The 26,961-nt window shown below is 34.2% G+C and overlaps 1 protein-coding gene across 1 annotated transcript; it reads left to right on the plus strand.

The window, feature by feature from the left end:
* On the plus strand, positions 1-26,961 carry LOC136032509 (transcription factor A, mitochondrial-like). Its single transcript, XM_065712814.1, has 4 exons — positions 1-102; positions 12,311-12,486; positions 19,892-20,076; positions 26,821-26,961. The coding sequence occupies exons 1-4, from the start codon at positions 68-70 to the stop codon at positions 26,944-26,946; spliced, it is 522 nt and encodes a 173-aa protein (XP_065568886.1). The 5' UTR covers positions 1-67; the 3' UTR covers positions 26,947-26,961.

The following is a 26,961-nucleotide window of genomic DNA, read 5'->3' on the forward strand; positions in this document are numbered from 1 at the left end:
AAATAATCATAGGAGGCATCAAGTTTGCTAATTTTTAAATACAGAAAGCGTTGCTGGAAAATTTGTCATGCTGAGTTTGGGCCTTAGACAAGGAGTGCCTCGGTATTTGTTTGAATCAGCTACTAGCTTAGTTACGGTAATAACATATGAGGTAAAATTCTAGTTGATTGACTTCTTGCTATCTCAGTAAGGGGTTAGATTGGGAAATTGAAACTTTCAGGGATTGGTCTTCAGGCTAATGTATACCTTGGGAAGGTATTTTAAACTACCCACGTCTATTCCTTCTCCCTCTGACGAGCCCTGAAATTCACCTACATGACATTGAAATTTTGACAAAACAACATTTTACCTTAATTTTCAGTTACCAGTTGCTTTTCCCTGCCTTTAGTTCTGAAAATGCAATTCCTGTTCTTTGAGTAGAATTCTGAGCCATATCCATGTTTTTTTTCAAAATTTAGGAAATGTATTTGAATATCTTTAAAATCTTATAAGTTGGGATTGAGCAAAGCTGTGAAGCTGAAAACAATTATGTTATACCTTCATTCAAGCAGAAGATCTATTTTGCAAGGCTCACTTTTATAGCACACATATTTTTGAAGGTCATCAAAGGTCAGGGCTCTCTAGAGGGAGAAAGAGCAGAGGTAGATACTTCTAAATACCTTCCCAGGACATATTTTAGTCTGTAGATTCATCCCTGAAAGTTTCATTTTCCTAACCTAACCCCTTTCTGAGATAGCAAGAAGTCACTCAACTAGAATTTTACCCCAAATGAAAGTGGCTCTTCTGAAGGAAATATTATAAAATTAAGAATAGTTTTTGATTCCATTTTGTGCTATTTTACAATATAATAGGATAAATATGGAACAGTTCAAATTAATGACCTAGGAATAAGGTAAACATGCCATTTAATGTTTTTCTTTATAGTATTTCTGAATATAATAATCACTTTACTTGGAAATCCAATTTTAAGCCCTTTTGGACATTTGAAGATGACGATTTTTTTCTGTACTTCTCAACTTAGGCCAACATTAACATGCCAGTTAATGTTTTTCTTTATGGTATTTCTGAATATAATAATCACTTTACTTGGAAATCCAATTTTAAGCTCTTTTGGACATTTGAAGATGATGAGTTTTTTTTTCTGTACTTCTCAACTTAGGCTAATTCTTGCTTAGGCTGTTAATTACTAATTTGAAACTAAGTATTTGATTAAAATCTACCTCTTGAAACTTGTATAATCGAGAAGTATTGATTTGCCATGGTGAAGTTGGATAAAACATTTCAAATCAATTCTGCCATGTTCCTTCTTTTTCTGTAAGGCCACTTAAAATAGCATAATGTGATTTTGTTTCACATTTTGGTAAATTTATAGCAGTTCATATAACAAACTTACCAATAAAGTGAACTTGTCACTCAATGTCTTTTTTATGTTCTTTACAAATATAATGATTGCTTCTACTGTAAGTTCAAATTTAAGCACTTTTTAGCTTAACCCAACCAACCTAAACTAATCTTATTTTAGTATTAATCTTATATTAATTTTAGCACTGAGGAAATATAGCATTATTTTTTTCAAAAACAATGGGAAAAGATGGTGCTGAGAAAATGTAGTATTATATTGTTGAAAACAATCAATGACTCATAGTTTAATTGAAAATTTGTCATTTTATGAGCTCAATAAAGTGTTTAAATTTGAATTTGCAGTAGAAGCAATTATTATATTTGTACAGAACATAAAAAAAGCATTGAGTGGTATGTCCATTTTTATTAGTAAGTCAGTTATATGAACTGTCATAATTTTTTGAAAATTTGTCATTTTTAAGAGCTCAAAAAGTGCTGAAATTTGAATTAATGGTAAAAGCAATTATTATATTTATAAAGAACATGAAAAAAGGCATCAAGTGGTATATTCACTTTATTGGTAAGCCAGTTATAAAAACTGTTATAATTTTACCCAAAATTTAGTTGAAAATGCCATTTTGAAGAAGCATAACAAGAAATCCTGATCCTGACAAATCAATCCTTGGGGATTAGATAACTTTCAAGAAATAGATTTGTAATCAAGTATTAAGTTTTAAATTAGTAATGGTACTCTTGTACAATTGAGGACACACTTAAGAAGTGAAGTTAATCATAATGAAATATAGGCTACCAAGACATTATGAAAATACAGTACTTATAGTTTGTATAATAATATGATTTGGGATATATATTTGCACATTAGGGGGTGGGGATAAAGTAACTTAACCTTACATAACCTTATCCCCACCCCAACCCCTAATGTTAGTTGGTTAGTTAAGTTTATTAATAAAAATAAAACTTAACAAAATGTGTACACAAATATATATATATATAAATATATATATATATATATATATATATATATATATATATATATATATATATATATATATATATATATATATATATATATATATATATATATATATATATATATATATATATATATATATATATATATATATATATATAATACATGATAAACAGGGATAAAGTAGGGGGATAAGTGGGGATAAAGTAACTTAACCTTACATAACCTTACCCCCACCCCTAATGTTAGTTGGTTAGTTAAGTTTATTAATAAAAATAAAACTTAACAAAATGTGTACACAAATATATATTTATATATATATATATATATATATATATATATATATATATATATAATACATGAAAAACAAAGTCATTCAACTAAATCTTCTAGCCTGTCCATGAACTGCCATAGGCAAGTTGTTCTAGGGCCATGCCAGGAATAGAAGAAAAAAGATTTTAGAACTAGTTATAAGCACAAATTAAATATACCAGAAATACTGATAATACAATATATATATATATATATATATATATATATATATATATATATATATATATATATATATATATATATATATATATATATATATATATATATATATATATACTAGCTGCTGGGGTGGCGCTTTGCGCCACCCCGACACCTAGTTGGTGGGGCACTTTGCACCCCCCTCATGCGTGTAAGTCATTACACGCCATATTAGTTATGTGGCATTGTAGTTGTGTCCCTGTGTCCCACCTGTGAATAAAGATATATATATATATATATATATGCTGCATATAAATAGATTGTCAGGTTTACTGACTCTTGAACATGCAACATATAATTGTCCAGGGGAAAAACAATCTGTATTCAGATCTATATGATGTGTCCCTGTGTCCTGGTCATCATTTATATTCCCTATGTCCTGGTTGTCATTTGTGTCCTGGTGTCCCAGTTTGTAATTTCTCTTTGAGTGTCCTGGTTGTCATTTATATTCCCTGTGTCCCAGTGTCCTGGTTGTCATTTGTGTCCCAGTGTCCCGGTCTGTAATTTCTATTTGAACAATCCCTGTGTCCCGGTCGTCATTTATATATCCCGCCTGTGCCCCCAGCGTCCCCACATTAGTTGTGTCCCTGTGTCCCGATCGTCATTTATATTCCCTGTGTCCCGGTTGTGATTTGTGTCCAGGTGTCCCTGTCTGTAATTTCTCTTTGAGGTTCCTGGTAATCATTTATATTCCCTGTGTCCCGGTCGTCGTTTGTGTCCCGGTGTCCCAGTATGTAATTTCATCAGTTGACAAACATGACGTCAGTTGACAAACAACTTCATGATGCATACAGCTCAATCCTTATAATGATGTCAGTCGACAAACATGACATCAGTCAACACACAAACATGACGTCACTCAACACACACACACAGACAACTTATTTATATATATATATATATATATATATATATATATATATATATATATATATATATATATATATATGTTTAAGAAAATACATAATTCCTTGCTGAGCTGCTACTAGAGTCGCCATAATGATCAAAAAAAAGAGAAAAAATTCTAGAAATAATCTGCTATACTGCTTCACACACCTCAAACAACAAAAGGAGAGGAACAAAAAAAAAAAAAAACAATGAATAATACCTAAGGACCCATTAATAGGATATATTTTTCCCTTGACTTTATTTCTAAATTTTTCAATCCAGTTTATAGTATTAATAATCATATTACTACTAGTCCATAAATTTATAAAGAAAATATAAATAATAACTTAAAACCCATAACTAGAAGATATCTTTTCCTCAACTTTATTTCTAAATTCTTCAAACCTTGCCTGAGAAGCATGAAGAAATCATTGTTATTATGCTTGAACATAAATAACTAATGGTGACAAAAATCCCATAAACCAGCAGCTGGTAAAATTTCTTTTCTTCCATACTCCAAATTCACAGAATCACTATAAGATTTATTGCAGAGTAAACCAAGTGCATTATTTTGGAGAACTCAAGTTGGAGACGCTTGCAGTAGAAATGTTCCTAACCATACCAAAGAACAATATAAAATATACAGATATATTTTTAAGGAATACAACAGCCTTAAAATGCAATATCAGATAAAGTGTACAATTTTTTCAAGAATTCTAATGGTTTCATGATAAAATCACTGACATGTTCCCAACATGTCTCCTAAACAACAAAGTTTCCTCAATTATAATACCTAAAATACTTGACACAAGTCCTCTTTTCATTCTCTCCATAACTGAATTTTAATTGAAAAATCCATGAATAATAGGTATCTGTTCTTGAGAATATAATAAAACTACTCTTAGCCAGTTGAACTTGTAGTTTATTTATGCATATCCAAGTTGAAACTGTTTCTAACAATTGTTTAATTAATTCAATTAATCCCTTCTCAGTTCTTGCAGACAAACAAGCAGCATGTCATTAGCAAATACTCGTACTGTCTTTCCTTGTGGATCATGGAATAATTTGCTGAAATTGTTTGAGATAGATCATTTACAAATATTAATAATAATAGCTGTCTAAGAACAGAATCAACAAATAAAAACCACCACCAATAATAATAAATACAATTGTTGCTACTTATCCACATAGGGAAAAACAGCTATTTGACTTACTTTAATGAGAATCAAAGAGCAACTGGGCTATTTGGTAACTCAAATAGCTGTTTTTCCCTATGTGGATAAGTAGCGACAATTGTATTTATTATTATTGGTGGTGGTTTTTATTTGTTTTTAGATTAGTTTTATTTTAATTTTCTATCTTGTGCTGAAGACGCCTTGTTTGGATACAGGCGAAATATCCGCGTTGTTTTAGTCTTTCAATTCTACTGGCCGTCGTCTCGTTTGAAGTTTTCTTTTTGTAGAGTTTTATCTCTCTTGGTTGTTAATTGTCATGTCTGGCCAGTTTGGCTTAACAACTTTCAGATGCAATTGATAAAACGTTATCCCAATTCATTTGAGATAAAACATTTGTGTAACACAACAGAACTGTTTTATTTAAATAATGCCAAGAAAACTCATTCCTTAACCTATAACTGTTTCCTAGAGGAATAACATGTCTAGAAAACACACCAAAATGGTCTTAAGTATCACTAACAAGAACACTGGGTGGAATCAGGGTTAACATTGGACAATATATTATCAATACATGTTGCAGACGTATCCATGACCCTTGTATGTATGTTGATTGATGGAAGTAATCCCAATCATATGGAAATATTCAATAGTTGGCTGCTCTTTGCATTTTTTTTTCAATCAGGTCAATGTTTAAATTGCCCACAAGAAAACACCAGAGATTCACTGGCAACTTTTTGAGCTGCTCCTTCAAAAGATCAAAGAATTCATTATATGAGGACGTGAGTGGTACAGAACTATTAAACAGCAAGAATAATTGCCTAAACAAATATGAAGCATTAGTGACTCAAACACCATATCCCAATAAATAGTTAAGTCGCTCTGAATGGCCACTTCAATATCCAATCGAATATATACTGCCAGGCGTAATTGCCTTTTTTGTGTTAAAATTATATCCCTCTAGACCAAGCAATTCTGAATTTGATCATTAAGCCATCTCTCAGTTAAAGCTATCTCTTCTATATTAGCTGATATTAATATTTTTGAATTCCCACCTTCATCCTCATCATGCCTTGATCGTTTTTTCCATCCCATCTTTAATAATTAATTAATAATAATTAATGAATTCCATAAAATTCAATTCACAATAACAGTCCAAAGTTTATTAATAATAACCAACATAGTAATAAATTTATTAATAGGCTCTACTAATATACCATTAGTATTCTTACTTGAACAGGTAAATCTGTATCCACAGAAACATTATCAGTGAGATTTTATATCCAATTCTCTTGCAATGGATAACCTTGAATAATGGCAAGCTTGGATTGCTACTGAAATGAGCAAACATATAGCCCAAATTATACAAGTCCAATGCATTTTGTCACCTGTTATTTGTCACTATGAAACCAATTATTTTAGATCTTACATTAATCAAACTTCTCAAGTGTTTTCTGGATTGTACAGGAGTTCCTTAGTAAATAGTAAGTAGCCCAATTTAAACATTACAGGAAAAAGTTATCATCCTCAGGGGTCCAAAAAGGGCTTAAAATTCAATTTTCAAGTAAAGCAATTCTTATATTTGGAAAAAGTGTTAAGAAAGGCATCATGCAGTAGGTTTACCTTATTTGTAGACCAGTAATTTAAAATGCTCCATATTTATCCATAACAGTTCCATGCATCTCACCCTCCCTGGTGGTCCCAGATATAGCCCCAAGATATATAAAAACTAAAATGAAACATATAAACAATATAATTCTTGTCTCTGTGTCTATTAATCAGATTATTATGTTCCCTTCCATTGTTATCCACAATATCTTTCCACTCTGACAAGGATAGGCTGTATCTAAAAGGTTTGAGCTTGTTCCTGTCCTGTGAGATGGTTGGGGGTTTCCACTCCATCATAAACTTCCTCTATCCCTATTTTCAGAAGGGTAATCCTGCCCGCATGGCCTAATAGTGGTGTCAGGGTGGATCTTTCACAGCTTTGTCTAACCAAACCCTTGACTGCAAACTGCAGTGCAGGGTAACTTTGAGGACTTGCACCCCTCAAGGAAATTATTGCCTAGTAAATGACTACTGCGTTTACACTTGATTCTGATTAAAGGATAATTCTCCTGTGTTTAGTTTGTTTCGGTGTTTTTTAAGGAAGGAAATTCTCTTCCTAGCTAAGTTACAAATTTTATGTTGCCTCTTCATAGTAGCATAATATTTGTTGGTGTGAATGTATAGTGATCTGGAGGTGATAGTTTTGGGATTCCTCGTGTAGTATTTTGACTCTTGTTGGTAGAAGAGCATCACCAGGTGTTGGAAACCATGTTGTGAACAAGATGGACCCAGAATTACACAAAGCCTTCATTCATACTTGAGGTTCCTGGGACTTCCTTTTGTCTGGTTTTAAACCAGCTTAAGTGCTTAGTGTATGCTTGAGAAGATGTGTTAGTCCCCATCCTGTACTGGTGCTAGGACAATTACTTTTGTTGAAGCAATAATGATATTAATGATTCAAAGAATTGAATATGAAAATTATAATTTCAAATGTTAAAAATAAGTATCACATTGACATTTTGACTGACAAATTCAGACACTTTGAACTAGGCTTATTAGGAGTTTCAAAAACTCACATCGCTGGGGAAGGAAATGTGAAATTAGGTTATGTAGAATTTGCTTATTCAGGCAGGAACGATGGGGTGCCTAGACAGGGAGTAGGACTCATGATGAATAAAGAAGCTGCTAAGTTTTGTTTTGGTTAAGAGGGTGTAAATAATAGAATTGAACGGTCTAGACTGCACATCAATGCTCCAAAGACAAAAACTGTGTCAACTAGCAGTTCGCCCATGGGAATCCAACTAGGAGATAAAGACATCAAACAGGTGACATGCTTCAAGTATTTAGACAATACAGTAAGTTCCAGTGGCAACTCTGAAAAAGAATTGTGCACCAGAATACTAGCTAATGTAGCATCTCAGAAACTTCTACCAGTTCGGAAATCCACAGTAAACTCACAAAAGCTGAAACTCAGACTGTTCCTGAACAATGTTTTGTTTGTTCTGAGTTACTCCATGGAATACTACTACTACTACTAATAACTCACTGCAGCACCAAGCCGCCTGAGGCCAACACAGCTACGCACGCTCCTCCTCCAACCTAATCTATTTAAAGCCTCCCTCTTTACACCCTCCCAGGAAGTTCCCATTTCCTTTAAATCCTTATTTATGACATCCTCCCAACCCAGACAAGGACGACCTGCTTTCCGTGTAGCCCCAGACGGTTGGCCAAAAAGGACAATCTTCGGTAATCTGTCATCCTTCATCCGTAGAACGTGGCCTAGCCATCTCAACCTTTCTTTCATTATAGCCCCAGAAAGCGGGATTGAACCACACTTTTCGTACAACCTACTGTTTGAAATACGGTCAGTCAGCCGGGTACCCAGAACAATCCGTAGGCAATTTCTCTGGAAAAAATCTAGTAAATTTTCATCTGCTTTTCGGAGTGTCCATGCTTCAGAGCCATATTTGACCACTGTCATCACTGTAGCTTCCAATATTCTAATCTTGGTTTGTAGGCTTATCTTTCTATTCTTCCAAACTTTTTTTAACTGTGAAAAAACACCCTGAGCTTTAGCTATTCTACTTTTAACATCTTCACTGCTCCCACCATCTTTACTAATAATACTACCAAGGTAACTGAAGCTCCCAACCTGATCAATCTTTTCGTTACCTAAGGTCACCTGTTCATCTTCACTTATTCCTAACCTTAGTGACTTAGTCTTCTTAACATTAATTTTCAAGCCTATTTTAGCACCCTGAACTCGTAAAACCTCTAAAAATTCATTCATTTTGCTCACACTTTCATCTAATATGCTTAAATCATCAGCATAATCTAAGTCCAGGAGCGTTCTTCCTCCCCATTTGATTCCATGGTCTCCAATTGCCTTTCCTGTGCTCCTTAAGACGAAGTCCATCAAAATGATCCATATAAAGGGGGATAGAACACAACCCTGCTTAACTCCTGATTTAATACAAAACCAGTTGCTAACCTCATTTCCTACCTTAACCGCAGCAGTATTATTCTCGTACATAGCGCAAATCACTTTAATGTATTTTTCTGGTATACCATATAACGATAAGACCTTTGTTACCGCTGTTCTATCAACAGAATCGAAAGCTTGCTCATAATCGATAAAACTAAGGACCAAAGGTGTTTGACAACGAAGGGACTTCTCAATTATTAACCTAAGAGTGAAAACATGGTCGACACATCCTCTACCTTTTCTAAAACCGCATTGTTCTTCCCTTAAAACTTTGTCTACAGCATGTCTCAGTCTAAAAAGTATCATATTACTCAGTAATTTGCTACCTACAGAGACCAGACTAATGCCTCGATAATTCCGACATTCACTCTTGTCACCTTTCTTATACAGTGGTTTAATTAAGGTTTTCCTAAAATCATTGGGTACTTCCCCTTTTTCAAAAATCATGTTCATAATCTTCAGTAGCTTATTCCTAACCTCAGAGCCACCATATTTAAGGAACTCATTAATCATACTATCAGCACCTGGGGCCTTATTATTTTTTAATCCTTCTAGTACTGTCGCTAATTCTTCCTCATTAAACAAATCCTCCTTCACATCCAAGGTATCACAAACTTTTTCATTTTCATCTATATCTTTTCCTGCAACTGTATCTCGGTTTAGCACATTCTCAAAATGTTCCACCCATCTTTCTTTAACTTTTTCCTTATCACTAATTGTGACCCCATTTCTATCTTTAACTGGGACTAGTCCGGATCGGCTACTCCCTTTCAATTTATTAACATGCCAGTATAATATTTTACTATTATGCCGTCTAGCCGCATCTTCCAGATCCTCAGCAATTTTATCCATCGCCTCCATTTCACATCTCCTTAGTTCATATTTTAATGCTTTCTCCACTTTCTTTACATTCCTTTTGTTTTCATACGACCTATCGCTCAGATAATTCTTATACAAACCCCTTCTACTCTCTATTAAACCTAAAGCTTTTTCACTAATATTCCTAGTTGCTGTCTTAGCACTCTTCCCTAGGACACCATCAGCAACTTCACAAATTGTTTTTCTGAAATTATTCCATCCATCTTCCACATTGTCAAATTTTAAACCCTCAAGTTTAGTACTCAACTGTTCCTGGAATTTTTTTCTCAAATTTTCATCCTGAAGTCTACCAACATCATAACTTTCCGGGAGGGAGTTACTCTTCCGAAATTTCAGCTTTAAATTAACCTTAGACACTACTAGATGGTGATCTTTACTTTTAACATCAATAACGGCACTCCTATACACCCTAGTATCTTGTATTGATCCTGCTAGTCTTCTGTTTACAATAACATAATCAATAAGGTTTGCTGTCTTACCATCACGTGAATACCATGTCAACTTATGGGCCATTTTGTGACCAAACACCGTATTGGTTATAACTAGGTTGTTATACCTACAAAATTGCAAAAGCCTATAGCCATTACTGTTTTCTTTTCCTACACCAAAATTACCTAGGCTAGGATACCATCTATCCCTATTTCTACCAACCTGGGCATTAAAATCTCCTAGCAAAAACACCATATTTCTACCTGGTACCCTGTCTATTTGCTCCTGTAACTGTAAGTAAAATTCATCTGAGTCACTAGTATCTCCATCAGTTGGTTCAATGGGGGCATATACTACTATAACTGATACCCTAAACTTTTTAGTCATAAAATGAGCAATTAGTATTCTATTATTAATACCTTCCCAGCCTAAACAAGACTTAGCAGCTTCCTTATTCATCATGAGCCCTACTCCCTGTCTATGTACCCCATCCTTCCTTCCTGAGTAAACAAATTCTATGTCACCTAATTTCATGCTTCCTACCCCTGGGATGCCTAAAGCTAACTGTAGAACAGGAGAAATGTCTTACCGTCTTTCAAAATAATTGTCTTTCCTGGATCCTAAGGATCAGCTGGAGAGACCATGCCAGTGATGGCAAGATCTGTACTTACACATGCGAACCAGACATTGTCTCCATTGTGAGGCAATGATGATCTTAATACCTTGGACATATCCTCCTTGTGCCAGGCTATAGACTTCCTAAAATGCTCCTCCACCAGTAACTGTAAGGCATCCATCAACAAGGAAGACCAAAGAACACACTCCAAATAATATATGAATGTGACAGAAGAAACCTCCTGACAGGTCTCATCCCAGAGTTGGAAGGCATCTACTCAGTGGCCCAGTTGAGGGAAGATTTAATGCTAAGATTAAGTTGCTCATTTTCTTACTAAAAACTTCTAGTTATTAGTAATAGTAGTATATGCTCTGTAGAACCAACTGATAGAAATAGTAGTTACTTAGATGAGTTTTACTTACAGCTAAAGAAACAAATAGGTTGGATACCTGGTAGAAATATAGTTTTTATTAAGGGTTTCCAATGCTGAGGCTGGTAGACATTGGTATGGATTGTACCCTAGCCTAGGTAAATGTGGTATAAGAAAAGAAAACTGTAATGGTTACAGACTGCTGCAATTTTGTAGGTTTAGAAATCTAGTTATAACTAGTATATATATTTATTACTAGTATAGTATGTGGTCTAAAAATGGCCCATAAGTTAACATGGTATTCACATGATTGTAAGATGGCTAACCTTATTGATTATGTTATTGCAACCCAGAGACAAGCAGGACCAATGCAAGAGTCAATAAGGTTAGTAGCTGGTTTCATATTAAATCAGGAATAAAGCAGGGTTGTGTTCTATACCCATTTATATGTATCATTTTGATTGACCTTGTCCTAAGGAGCACAACAAAGGCTACCTGAGAATATGGAATCAAGCAGGGAAATAAAATTCTCCTAGACTTAGATTTGCTAATGATTTGAGCTGCCTAGATGAAAATTTTAGCAAAATGAAAGGATTTTTGGAGGATTTAAAAGTTAAGGGTGCAAGATTAGGTTTGAAAATTAATGTTAAACTTTGAAGAGGCAAAACTAAGGAATTTACAGCTTCTTTCAACTTTAGTTAAGAACTGGTCATATTTTTCTGCAAATCTCCAAGTAGAAAATAAATGAGGTAGCTCTCAGTTAGAAAAGTCTTTTTGTCTCAAAGCCATCAAAAGCCAGAACTACAGCGCCATTTATTAACTTTTATCATGTTAGGTTGCAATCAAACAACCTCTTTTTTTATACTGAGCTGAAAAACATATGTGGTAGTTTTCTTGTGTTTTCTCTTTTAATCCAATTTAATTTTCTCTCTATTTTTTTCTTAATTGAGTGGTTTTCTGAATTATAAATGAGAATTTTGTAATAGAATCCTCCTATTTGAAATCTCTTTTAAAATCTTATTTTTTTTATTCTTATTATTTTATTATCATCTTTTTTCAGCTTTTCTATTGGATCTCAAGGATTTCAGTTTGCATGGCAATCTGGTACGCCTTCCCGATCCAAAGGCTTTGAAGTGAGTGAACATCTGCCTAAACGTCCACAACCTCAGTACATGAAATTTCTGAATGAGAAGAGAAAGACACTGAAAGCTGAAAATCCAAATTGGAGTAGAAGTGGTTAGTTCAAGTTTATTTGTAATTATGAGCTGTTGTTTTATTAGTTGACGTATATTTTTCTGTGTAGTACAGTTTTTTTAATTCTAAAGAGGGGGGAGTCACTCTTAGATTGCTCTTCTTATCTACCAATTAATGCCTCCTGTGTTTTCAGTAAAATTCTTGAATATGTACCTCTACCCTTTGTGACTAATGATATATGTGAAGAAGACAATCAGTTGGGTTTTTGGTATGGAGTAGAGTGTCAGTATGCACATCGTGTATTATCTTCTTTACTTCTTGAAAATTCTTTTAAGAGAAAGGGCATTTATCTTTGTGTTTTAGGTTTATCGTAAGCATTTGATAGCGGTTGTTATAGTCAGCTTTTTATTCTCTTAATGTCAATGGTGTTAATATTTTGTTATAATGCTTCATCACTTTTGATTTTCTAATTCTTTGCTTCGGCTGAAGTCGGTGCCAAGAAACATTGTTAAAACGAAAAGAGGTTTAAGGCAAGATGGATTTTTTATATCCCACCCTTTCCAGATTGTGTATTTCGGAGGTTCTAGCTAAGGTTTCGGCTACTTATTTGTCGGGTTTTCCTGATATTTCTTATCATGCCTATACTGATAATATGTCTTCGGTTCGGCTTTCTTATATGATTTCTCTCGTTGCTACTTCTTTCTTTGATATTGACTTTTCTCTTAACGTAGATACATGCGAATCTCTTTCTTTTTAGCGAAATTTCTAGTTCCTCCCTCAGTATAAGAGTTTATCTGTCCGTCTTGTAGGTTCTCTTCGGTCGCTTGGTGTTTCTATAATATCCCAGCCCTGCACCAGCATACGGTCACAGGTATTAATAACAAAATACAATTTGGACAGGCTAAGATAGTTGCTAATTGAGGGAAATATAACAGACGAGTGTTGGCCAAGCTCTTCTCAACTCTCTCCTTCTCGCTTCTGAATTTTTTTTTTTTTTCATTTTAAGAAAAGAGGTTAAGATTGTTGCTAATTCAGGAAAATAACAGACGAGCGTTGGCCAAGCTCTACTCAACTCTATGACCTTCTCGCTTCTGAAACTTTTTCTATTTTAAGAAAAAAGGCTAAAATTATTACTAATTGAGGGAAATATAACAGACGAGCGTTGGCCAAGTTCTACTCAACTCTATGACCCTCTCACTTCTGAAACTTTTTCCATTTTAAGAAAAAAGGCTAAAATTATTGCTAATTGAGGGAAATATAACAAACGAGCGTTGGCCAAGCTCTACTCAACTCTGTGACCACTTTATCCTTTTCGCTTCTGAAATTTTTCCCATTTTAAGAAAAAAGGCTAAGATTGTTGCTAATTGAGGGAAATATAACAGACGAGCGTTGGCCAAGCTCTACTCAACTCTATGACCTTCTCGCTTCTGAAAATTTTTCTATTTTAAGAAAATAGTGACGAAGACCACACTGTCTTTCCAAAACAAACAAATACAAAGTATAAACAATAGGGAAAATCTTTTCAAGACAGTGGAAATCTGTTCTGTGAATATTTCGGCCCTATGTCCAAGGGCCATCTATTTCTGAGGAATTATTAAAAAACAAAATAGAAGAAAATTACCACTTAATCGAGGTTTCAGCGACGGGAATTGATTGTGAAGTTTTAATGACTCTGGTTAAAATTTGTAATAAGTTTTCTATGTATTTTCAATTTCGCGATTCTTTTTATCAGAAAAAAATGGGTTACCCATGGGGGCACCTTTATCCGGGCTAGTGGCAAATATTTATGTCGAAAACCTTGATAATTGGGCATTAAATTCTTATTTTTTAAAACACGTCTATTGGGGTCGTTATATGGATGACGTTATTTCACTTTGGAATTATGGGGAAGCTTAACTTCGGGGCTTCTTAGATCATCTTAACACTTATGACCGAAATTTGCAGTTCACCCTAGAAGTTGAAATTGAAAATAAACTACCGTTTTTAGATGTGTTAATTATTCGTAATGCCGATAAACTGGATTTTACTATCTATCGAAAGTCAACTCAAAACAATAGATATCTTCACTTTAATTCAAATCACCCCCCACAAGTTAAAAGAGCAGTTGTAACTTTCCTCATTGATCGTGCCCTGAATATTTGCTCCGATTCGTATATAAATGCAGAAATAAACTTTATCAGAAATATTCTTTTTGGTAATGGATACCCCATTCCTTTTGTCAATAAGATAATTAACCGTAGAATAAAAAGACATTCTTGTAAAATCGAAGAAGATATTTCACAATATGAGGCTACTAATAAGCCCAAGCTCTACTCAACTCAGTGACCACTTTATCCTTTTCGCTTCTGAAATTTTTCCCATTTTAAGAAAAAGTTTTAAAAAGAATCCCGATTAGTTATTTTTAATTTTGTAAATTTCGTTACATCTTCCGCCTAAATCGAAAAACTCAGCTCTAAATAGAATTTTTTTTCGTTCCTGATATTACTGAAAAACTAGAGTTATTACACAGAAAGCTGTCAAACACAGCCTGCGTCCGTATCTCTCCGCATCACTGCTAATAAGGTTGTTTCATCTGTTCTGATTTTACTGAAAAACTGTTGCTGTTGCTGTTCCTGATATTACTGAAAAACTAGAGCTATTGCACAGAAAGCTGTCAAGCACAGTCTGCGTCCGTATCTCTCCGCATCACTGCTAATAAGGTTGTTTCATCTGTTCTGATATTACTGAAAAACTGTTTCTGTTGCTGTTGCTGTTCCTGATATTACTGAAAAACTAGAGTTACTGCACAGAAAGCTGTCAAACACAGCCTGCGTCCGTATCTCTCCGCATCACTGCTAATAAGGTTGTTTCGTCTGTTCTGATATTACTGAAAAACTGTTCCTGTTGCTGTTGCTGTTCCTGATATTACTAAAAAACTAGAGTTACTGCACAGAAAGCTGTCAAACACAGCCTGCGTCCGTATCTCTCCGCATCACTGCTAATAAGGTTGTTTCATCTGTTCTGATACTACTAAAAAACTGTTGCTGTTGTGTTCTTGATCCTGATATTACTGAAAAACTAGAGCTACTGCACAGAAAGCTGTCAAACACAGCCTGGGTCCGTATCTCTCCGCATCACTGCTAATAAGGTTGTTTCATCTGTTCTTATATTACTGAAAAACTGTTGCTGTTGCTGTTCCTGATATTACTGAAATACTAGAGTTACTGCACAGAAAGCTGTCAAACATAGCCTTCGTCCGTATCTCTCCGCATCAATGCTAATAAGGTTGTTTCATCTGTTCTGATATTACTGAAAAACTGTTGCTGTTGCTGTTGCTGTTCCTGATATTACTGGAAAACTAGAGTTACTGCACAGAAAGCTGTCAAACACAGCCTGCGTCCGTATCTCTCCGCATCACTGCTAATAAGGTTGTTTCATCTGTGATTTTTTTTTTATTTGTTGCTTAATTAGTGCATTCTATTTGTTTGTTGTATTTTATGGATTTTTCTATGTATTACTCTACGTTTTATACTTTTGTAGAGTTTGAGTGAAAATTAATAATCATGACAATATTAAAACTTTTTTTAAATACAAGTCTTTTTATTTTAAGTGCTTTCCGTACATGCCGGGTGTCTAAAAGAGGTTGAATTCCACTTTGAAGTTATGTTTTCATTGAACTACCGTTTCATGATGATGAATTTTGGAAATCTGATTTTTTTTTTCCTCCTAATCTCTACATATTTTTCTTCTAATAAGTTTTTTGTGTTTTAATGCTGTAATTTCATCTTTTTTTCACCTAATTTTTAAATACTTTTTATGCTAATAACCTGCCTACCCTCCCCATCCCCTTTATTATTTACTAATTTTTTAATGTGTTTTCAGGTAGTATTTTATTTTATTTCATTTTATTTCACATTTATTCCGATGGCCTTATCTCACCCCTCCTTTTCCAGTCCACCGGTATATTTGTTTGCCTTGCTATTATTCTTTTATCATCAATCTAAGAAGCGTTTTTGAAATATCCACTGAAAAATTACCATGTTAGCCTGCACTATGGTTAGTTTTATTGCTTTGAAAATGTTTCCCATAGTTTGCGTATCTTTAACCTATTTTTTATATTCAAACTGCTAATCTATGTCAGGCCCAAGTTCTTTATTATTCTTTGACTATACATATTTAAAACTATTCTCATAACATCCCCGGCAGGGATATTGGCTCGAAAGCCGGGCGAAAGTACAGAAGGTATAAATAAACAAACCCAGAAGAAGCGGATTTTACCAGACTTTTCACTCTATCTCACACCAAAAAATAAATGCCAGAAATCACTTATTAAAATTATTGTCATTATTTATCCGATAGCTGAACGGCCGGGAGCTACTCACAAATTAATATTTACTAATTAGCAGAGCTTTGATTTTAGTTTTTAATGTCAATAGTGATAGACTCTGATCAAAAAAAGATTCATATGTGTTCCAATAATTTGTAATAATATTTTTAGGCTAAAATCTAGACCGTTCGGAGACAATGAAAGGCACAGGAAGCTTACTTAAAGGACAACGAGTTTTATATGGTCGGACTGAGGGAGGGCCTGGAAATAATGATTTAAAACAAGGTAGCAGATCTTTTAGATAACGGACACGAAAAAGTATACATTGAAAAGCTAAAATTTGTCTAACAGGAATGATATTAAAATAACTGTGAAGATTCTTAGTTGGAGATTTACCAAGAAGAGAAACTGGAGAATAAAATAACATCTTAGGGATTCTCATTGCTTTATTTTGTAACTTCACAATAGGAAAAATATGCGACTGAAACGTACTCAAATAAATAATCGAACAATAATTGATATATGAGTGACGAAGAGAAAAATAGATTGATTTTAACGCACAAAAAGGAAAAAAAGTAGTTTAAGACGCTGCATTACACCTACTTTCCTTACTAACTTAAGCCTTAGGCTAGTGATATGAGCTTTCCAGCTTAAATTCTGGTCAACAATGACTCCAAGATACCAACTTATTTACACTTGGTTTATTTTTATTACTCGACCTCCAAATGTGACTTCAACCTCTTGTATCGTTGGTACTGCAGTAGAAGTTCTTGAAAAAACCATAAAAAGAGTCTTTGAAATGTTGACAACCAATTTGTTACAATAGAACCAGTGAAGCATCTTTCTCAGTGATAATTCAAGGCTTGATTTTAGAAATTGATGATCTATGTCGCAGGTAGAGGTTGGCTGTATCATCAGCAAACAGTAAACTAAGGTCCATATCAGTCCTATGGCAGGTTAGGCTTAGGGGGGGATCGTTTACATAGATAAGAAATAACAGTGGTCCAAGTATGGACCCCTGAGGAACCCCACAGCATTAGATAGGTTTTCCTCATCAAAAATGTAGTCATTCGCATCCAATATTTGTTTTCTGTCCTTGAGGTAAGATTCAATCCGGAGACTCGCTTGTCCTCTAACACCGCAATTATGTAGCTTAGATAGTAGAATTTTATGATAAATAGTGTCGAAAGATTTTTTTATGTCAACAAATATTCTTGCAGGTAGCAGACCTTTATCCATGGCATCATTCATAAACTGGGTTAGCTTTAATATTGCATGTCCTGTAGAGTATGAAGATCTGAATCTAAAATGAAATAGGCAAAAAAAATTGTTTTCTTCAAAAAACTTTTCAACCTGTTATATATACACTTTTCAATGACTTTGCTAAAAGCGGACAAAATAGAAATAGGTTGATAATTGGATGGATCTTGCTTGTTTCCTCCTTTATGTAGAGGAATAACTCGAGCAGTTTTCATCACTTCAGGGAAAGATCCATGTTTGAAGCATAGATTGACCAGATGAACCAGCACTTCAGCGTAGCATCCAATGGTTTGTTTAAGTGGATAAGTAGATGAGCAATCGGTTCCTTCAGAATGTCCGTTCTTCGTGATTTTTACCATATTCTCGAGTTCCACTTCATTCATGGGAGAAAGAAATATGGAAGAATCGACGGGATGTGGTAGAAAGTCGCGAAATCCAGATTCCACATCCAAGCGGTCATTCAAATTACTGTTTACGGTGGCCTCCCCAATCCTAGTAATGTACTGGTTCGTTTCCTCAGTTACATTTTGCTTACCATTCACTGTTGATCCATCCGATACATTCATTGATTCGGGCAGCCCTTGACTTTTGCTTTTGTTTAGACACTCGTTAATTACTGTCCAGGTCTTTTTTGGAGATCCTTCACCTTCGAGAAATATTTTCTGAAAGTGAATCTTCTTCGCCCATTTTATCAGTCTTGTAAGATGGTTTATATAAGATTTGAATGTAGTTTCATTATTTGATGTGGGAGAATTTACGTATTCAGCGTGAAGTCGATTTTTTCCTCAATACTCTTGAACAAGCCTCTTGTTATCCATGGTTTACGGGTACCTGGTACTTTTTTAGCACTTTTTGTCTTGGGTAACGATGAACGAAAATGAAGCACACCAAGATTTGTGGTTGGAAGACGTGCGACAACTAGCATCACAATGAATCATAATGAAAGTGATGGACAATGAAATCTATGGTTAGAAGAAAGGTGAGCGAGGATCACTTAGAATCGTAAACAAAAACGATGCGAAGATAAATCTATCATTAAAAGAGAAGCAACAGCGAGAGTCACAATGACTCTATCGAGAATACAAATCCTACAAAATGTATGATTCCGCGAAGGATAAAGAGGAAGGAGAAAGTGAAGTCATATCAAAAGTTTCTTAGTTTCATTGAAATTGCTGATATGCCATCTCATTTCATGACTTAAAACTAATGAATAACACGATAATTATATTGATGAATGATTTGAGAATCACATATAGAAGCCTGCCTAGTACCAGGGAGTGACGGACTGGGAATCAGCTTGGATTATCTGAAGTTTCAAAATGTTCGGAATCGAGTGTATATAGCAGAAATAGGTAAGCTTTTCTATAGGTGGAGTCAAATTCAAATAGACTGTCGTTACGAGAGCCAACGGAAAACTAAAATGTCAAAAATATATTTTGTTGATTTTTTTTCATGCGGATGTCTTCAAACAAATACTTACGTATATTTAGATTTTGTTACATGACAGCTATTATTTGCTGGTAGATGGCAACTGTGTTGTAACATGGTCGTAAATTTTCTGAAATCGGGCTCATAGTTCGTTAGCGCGATACAAACTATTTCCGTTAACTGCTCTTGCGAGTTATCTTGTTGAACAGTGCTGTGACATTACAAACTTTATTTTTGAAAAATTGACTCACAAATAAATAATTTTTCCATTGTTTTTTTTTTAGTTTCTTTTCGAGAACTGCATTTATTATTTCGAATCGCTGCACGCGGCTCATGACCCGCAGTTTGCCAATGTGTGGTATTTACATGTACATTTGACTAGGCCTATGGGATGTCTGATCAAGTTTTTTATCATCAAGTCAAGTTTATTGACAATCTTATTATTCTTCTTAGAAATTTTTGCCGCCTGTAGTAAGATGTGGAAGGAGATGTCCGACGAAGAAAAAGCAAAATATCCTTCACCAAGTAAAGAAGAGCTTGAAGAATATAAAAGAAAAAAAGAAGAATATTTGATGCAATTGACTCCAGATGAGCTGCGTTCTTTTGACGTCGTTATGATGCAAAAGAAGGCTAAAGAGGTTTAGTATTTGATAACAATATTTTATTGTTAAATATAAATTTTCAAAAACTATTGGGCAAATAATTTTTAATTATAATTTAATACTTAAAAGATTGGACAGTGATGTAAATTGGAAACTTGTTTGTAATCGTAAGCATCTAGGTCCATTTGTAAATCCCACTTACCAACATGTTATAACAGGGGACTTGTCAATAATAAAACAAGATGATCTTCAAATTATAATGAACAAAGGGGCTAATTTCCGTCTTTCTCATCATTTGAAACCATCGAACGTTCTTGATAGCTTGGAAAATGATTTTGATTTATTTATTAATAAGTGGTGTAAGAAAGAGAATAAAAATAAATAGAGTTTTCAAAGTTGGAAGAGTTTAATTATTAATAGAATACGAAATAAAATATATGTTAATTTAAAAAATAGTATCACTAAACCATTATTTTATAATGCTAGGATAAAACAAGCAATTGCTAATCTACAGAATGAATTTGTAATTGTGCCGGTGGATAAAGCTAATAATAATTTTGCCATAATTTGTCCGAAGCTGTATTGTGATGTCTTAACATGGGAGTTAAGCACGACTAATGTTTACGAAAAGGTGAATTTAGAGGATGAAAATTTAATTGAAAAAACTGAAGAAATACTTTAAAAAAAATCTAATATTAGAATTAATGACAATGATAAAAAGTTCCCTTCCCTATATTGTACTTTAAAATTTCATAAGAATCCCCCTAAACCACGGTTTATTGCTGAAGCAGCTAAATGTCCAACCCGCATCCCCCCCGCAACCCCCATAAAAAAATTTTCGAATTTTAATCCATATTGGAGTGTTAATAATTCACTGCAGGTGATAGACTCTTTAACAATGGTTTCAGCTAAAAGAATTGAGTCTTTCAATTTTGCGACAATGTATACTAATTTATCACTTAATGTAGTGTTAGAAAAGTTAAAAACGGTTATCAAGAAATCTTTCCTCTTATCTAGTAAGAGGTTCTTAAAAATAGGTACTTATAATAAAAAAACTATATGGACAAACTGCTTTAAGACTACAGTTAGCTCGAGATGTTACAGCTTAGATATGATTTTTGATTTATTAGAATTTGTTTTATATAATTGTAATCTGCGCAAGCAAATCGTGGGAATTCCCATGGGGGGAATGCCAGCCCATTTATAGCTGACTTGTTTTTAAGTCAACTCGAGTATAAATATACGATGGATAAAAATAATCTAAATAATTTAAAACATGTTTTGTCAAATAATAAAAGATATCTAGATGATATTTTGGTTTTAAATTGTAAGGAATTTATTGATATTTCTAAAAATATATATCCATCAGAGCTTACTCTTGAACCTAGTCATGGCACTGGTCTAGAAGATCGTTTCTTAGATTTGAATATTAATATTTCTGATAATAATAAATTAGGTATTAAAATATATAATAAAATGGATGATTTCGATTTTAATGTGACTAATTTCCCGTTCTCTGAAAGTAATCGAATATAATTGAACTTTTGAATAAATACCGAAAGAATTATCTTGAAATACTTTTTCGCGAAATCTTTGGTTGATTTTGATTTTCTTTGTTACTGAGTTTGGCGTGTCCCTAATATTTGGCAGTGAATTTTTGGAGAATTTTGTATATATCTTGTTTTCGAATGATTTTGCATTCATTTCCTTGATTTTTATCTAGGTCACATTTTCATCAATAGAGAAAATTTGATATAGTGAAAAAAATTTTAATAACTGTTTAGCATTAATATAGATTGTGAATTCGCAATATAAATATACGAGGGCCAGAACCAATAGTTTGTTTTGGTGTTACTTGGTTGTTTTACATTTGTTTTTTCATAGGCATATATTTTGGGGGTGATACCTAGCACGGGGATACCATAGCGAATTTCTGGTAGGCACGCCACTTGCCTGGGTAGGGAACTTAAAGTGCCGAAACCCTACAGGCAAGTGTGTATTCTCCTGATGAGCCCTTGTGTTGGGTTGTTGCCTCTGATTTATTTGTCTTTTTTTTTCATATTTGGTAAATGACGACATATACTTACTTACGACACGACTGCCTGTCCATGGATTATTCTTTATGGTTGATTGTGTATGGCTATGCTATTTGACCTATGTGATTGTATGGATGAGTAGGAAAACAGTCTTCCTTTTCTCCTTCTGTCTTTTTTTATGTGTTTGTGCTGGTGCATTGGTGATTTCTTTTTTCATTATAGAATTATTTGATATGCAATTAATATCATATTATATAATATATACGAAAAATATTAATGTTTTATTAATATTTAAATATATTTTAATTAATGTATATGAAATATTTAAATGAAATATTGTATAAGATTAAATAATACAAAATCGTTTCTCGATTTTTTTTTGAGGTAACAATACTGACTGCACCAGTAATTAGGGTAATATGAGACATAGGACAAAGGAATATAGATGGTCCCAGTTTTTTTTTATTTTTGAGGAACAGGACGATAAATCTTAGTTCCAATCTTAGTACTACTAATTCAACGTTTGATAGTGGTCAAGCTTCTGAAACTTATTGGCTTTGGAAGACTGAAAAGATATCTGCTAGATGTTTTCAAGAAGAATAATCCCAGGGCAGCAATAGGTACTGTTTTAACTGTATTGAAGGCGTAGAATTACGAAAAACATAGGAAGATGGAAGAAAGGTTTCATTTATGTGTGAAGGATGATTGATTGCCAAAATATTGCTTTTGGGGAATTCGTCTGGAGCTGGAAAATGGGATTCCCTTGAATCAGGTGGGGGGGAATTATTTAAAAAAATTAGAGTTAAGGAATTTCATGGGAGGGATTATGTAATTCTGAGTAGACTAGGGTGGAGGAGGAGTGTACGTAGATGTTAGCGTAAATTGACATGATGCTATGCAGAGTAGTTTTGCTGCACGCCAAAAAGTGCTTCGGAGCAGGGAACGAGTATATTGGCATGCAAAGAGGTTCCGTGTCCTAAGTATGGAACGGATAGCACCAGTTTTAGCTGATTGGTCAGGTTACCTGTTCTTGGAACATGGTTTGGCTGTTATATCCCTACCATGCAGGAAGTCTTGGGCCTGAGTCTTACCGATTACTTACTGTTTTCAATAAAAAAAAAACTAGTGTTTTTAACTGAAAGTAAGGAGCGACATTAAAACTTAAAACGAACAGAAATTACTCCATGTATGAAAGGGGCTGCTCCCTCCTCAACGCCCCGCTCTTTACGCTAAGGTTTCTTACTGTTTCAAAAAGTAGAGTTAAGAGAAAGAGTCAAACTTAGCGTAAAGAGCGGGGCGTTGAGAAGGGAACATCCCCTTTCATACACGGAGCAATTTCTGTTCGCTACTGTTTCAAAAAGTAGAGTTAAGAGAAAGGGTGAAACTTTAGCGTAAAGAGCGGGGCGTTGAGAAGGGAACATCCCCTTTCTTACGCGGAGCAATTTCTGTTCGTTTTAAGTTTTAATGTCGTTCCTTACTTTCAGTTAAAAAAAAACTAGTTTTTTTTCTTTAATTTTTGAACGTTTTAGAATTAATGCATGTTTATTTTGGCTCTCCGCACATAAACTATTAAAATGAAAGTTGCATATTAATTCTTTTTTTGACTAAATGGCTTTCTCTTAGTTTTGATCAGGCGATTTTGAGAAATAAGGGGCGGGGAAGGAGGCCTAGTTGCCCTCTATTTTTCGGTTACTTAGAACGGCAACTAGAAATTTTAATTTTACGTAACTTTAATATGCGTAACTTAAGAATTAACTTACGTAACAAACTTCTATATTCTTATATTTTAATTATGTATATGAGGGGTTTTGTCCCCTCGTTAATACCTCGCTATTTACATTAAAGCTAAGTTTTGCCCCAATTCTTTAAGAATGACCCCTAAATCAGAAAGGCCGTAGAATAAAAAGTTGAAATTACTGAAAATGCTTTAGCATAAAGAGTGAGGTATTTAGGAGGAGAAGAACCCCTCATATGCGTAATAATCTCTGTTCGTTTTAAGTTTAAATGCTACTCCTTACTTTCAATTGAAAAAACTTTTTTATGTTTATTTTTTCATTGTTTTTGTATAGTGATGCTAGAAAAATCCTGCGCCCTTTTCATTGAATTTCTCATCCCCCATGACGTATTCCTCCAGGAAAGATCCTCCCACATAGCCTCCTCCCCTAACCAAACATAACATAGCCCCCAAATCAAAGAAAATCACCCTGAAAATGTCTGTACACTTCCCAAAAATCATTACTGTGTGCAAACACTGGTCAAAGTTTTTAACTTGCAGCCCCTCCCCCGGGGACTGTGAGGGAGTAAGTCACTATGCTGAACAAAATGGCTATCTCGAAATTTTGATCAGTTGACTTGAGAAAAAAAATGAACGTGGGAGGGGCCGAGGTGCCCTACAATTTTTTTGGCCACTTAAAAGGGCACTAAAACTTTTCATTTCCCTTAGAATGAGCCCTCTTGCGACATTCTATGACCACTTGGTCGATACGATGACCCCTGAAAAAAAAACAAAAAAAACACGCACCCATGATCTGTCTTCTGGCAAAAAATACGAAATTCCACATTTTTGTAGATAGGAGCTTGAACTTTTTGCAATAGGGTTCTCTGATACGATGAATGCGATGGTGTGATTTTTGTTAAGATTCTATGACTTTTAGGGGGTGTTTCCCCCTATTTTCTAAAATAAGGAAACTTTTCTCAGGCTCGTAACTTTTGATGACCAAGACTAAATTTGGTGAAACTTATATATTTAAAATCAGTATGAAAATCTGTTTCTTTTGATATGTCTTTTAGTATCAAAGTTTTTTAGAGTTTTATTTACTATTGAGCCGGGTCGCTCCTTACTACAGTTCGTTACCACGAACTGTTTGATTGAAGATTTAACTGGATTAACCATAAATATAATCAACATAAGCACTCAAAAATAGCGGGCATAGATTTTTTGGAGCGTATAATCTGTTCCTTAAAAAATATATTTCTGGACTTAAATATCAAGTTTTACAAGTAATAAGGATTATACACGGATTATATAAGGATTATACACGGATTATATAAGGATTATACAAGTAATAGTAATAAGGGATTCTTAGATACACTGAGTGAGGAATTGCTCCCACCTCCACCCCTCATCCTTTGCATGCATTTATGCGGAGATAAATGTAGGACGTTTCAGCCTTTTTTTTTGTGGCTGAAATAGTGAATTAACAGACATATCATGTTAGAACAATATTCATTCTGGTTTTCACAGAAAGGTTTTTTTTTACTAAAAAGTGGTCAAGGTTTCTAATTACGGATTTGAACCTAAGAATACGAATAACACTTTAGCGGGTTGATTTGAATAATCAATAATTAACTTCTCTTGAAGCTTTAGTACATATTACAATATGTTCAAGCACTTACTTACCTAGGAGTCCCGATCGGCACGTTACTGAAGGCCATTCCTGCACTTATTAGTTGTTGATACCCTTAGAAAAGTTGGTTCTGCTTATGGAAAGCTTTCCAGAGTAAAGCAAGATTTAGTTATGAAAATCTTGCCCGATTGTATAATGCATTTTTTCACCGAATTTTCTCGATTTTGGGATTGCTTTACAAGTTGCGTACAATTTATTTTAAATATGTCAAGTATTTACTTTGGCCACCACCATGGTTTAAAAATTTGTACTTGGTCAGTAGACTCGGACTAATAGACCCTGGCAGTTCCTTTCAGAGTAGCGAATTTCTGCAAAACGTTCCATGGGCTACAACTAAGGTTCAAAAACTTGTATTTGGTCAGTAGACTCGGCCTAATAGACCTTGGCAGTTCCTGTCACAGTAGCGAGTTTCTTTAAGAGGTGTTTTTATAAGCTCTGGCATTGTAGTTGGGGGACTCGGGCTACTAGCCACAGGAGGGAGAGGAGGATACAGTAGCGAATTTCCATGGAATATTCCCGATTCCTGGTCATCCTTGGGTAACTCTTCAGGGACAGACTTGAGATGAACATTTTATTTGAATGTCGATGTCAAGCTAGCCGTTTCTGTTGTATATATTCGTGTTAAGTTGTAATCTATAGTTTGACTTTTTTTTACTTTATGTAATCTTGATTAAATCTTGTTCTCTTAATTACTTTATTAAATCTTGTTCTGATACACTGCTGCCTATTGTTTTTTGTGTAGTTTTGGCAGGTAATAAATCTATATCATATCATTAAGAAAAGCGAAAGTTCACTTTTATCAATGGGTGTTTTATTTAAGTAAAATGATATGGAAAAAACCTGAACCCATTTATTACGATCTCTCAAGGTAACGCATTGATTTATCTTGAGGTGTTTATAGGGCTAAATAATGAGACCATTGGAGGGCAGTTTACTGAATTCCCCCTAGATATTGATTCCCCCTCCAGATTCTGAAAAATTGTCTTTATTTGCTATCTTCGTTAAAAAACTGAAACCACAAAATTTGGAAAAAATACCTCTTTGGATATTCATTTTAAAAGTGAAAAATAATTACTTCCTCCCTCCTCTTACATTTTTGTGAATTCGAGCAACGAGTTATCTATGCTCATTAAACAGAAACAAAAATTGTGTAGCAACTTGGTTTCGGTGGCCGTAAAAGAATTAATAACAAAGTGTTTATATGTTAGCAGGTTGGCTTTTCTCTGTGTATCCAGAAAAAGACAGCACTGCTTACCTTGAATTGAATCTAGAAGAATTAATTTAATTATTGCAAAATTTAGCTTCTGTCATATATTCTAATGTATTTTTATTTTCAGGCATTAGAAAGAATTTTGAATGCCCCAAAGAGGCCGGGTACACCCTACGCTCTCTTTTTACAAGATAAAAAAGGAGAAAAGCAGCCAAATTTTGCGGTAGGTTGTTTTCAGTTTGACATCAAATAAGGGGGTGGGGTACTC

This window comes from Artemia franciscana, chromosome 10, assembly GCF_032884065.1.
Source record: "Artemia franciscana chromosome 10, ASM3288406v1, whole genome shotgun sequence".
NCBI classification, from domain to species: domain Eukaryota; kingdom Metazoa; phylum Arthropoda; class Branchiopoda; order Anostraca; family Artemiidae; genus Artemia; species Artemia franciscana.

What these genes read in the sequence shown, in the direction of transcription:
- LOC136032509 (XM_065712814.1), top strand. Translation starts at nt 68, where the DNA reads ATGCTGAGTTTGGGCCTTAGACAAGGAGTGCCTCG. An exon ending in TCCAAATTGGAGTAGAAGTG is followed by an intron (nt 12,487 to 19,891) that starts GTTAGTTCAAGT and finishes TATTCTTCTTAG; the next exon opens with AAATTTTTGCCGCCTGTAGT. An exon ending in TGCAAAAGAAGGCTAAAGAG is followed by an intron (nt 20,077 to 26,820) that starts GTTTAGTATTTG and finishes TTTTATTTTCAG; the next exon opens with GCATTAGAAAGAATTTTGAA.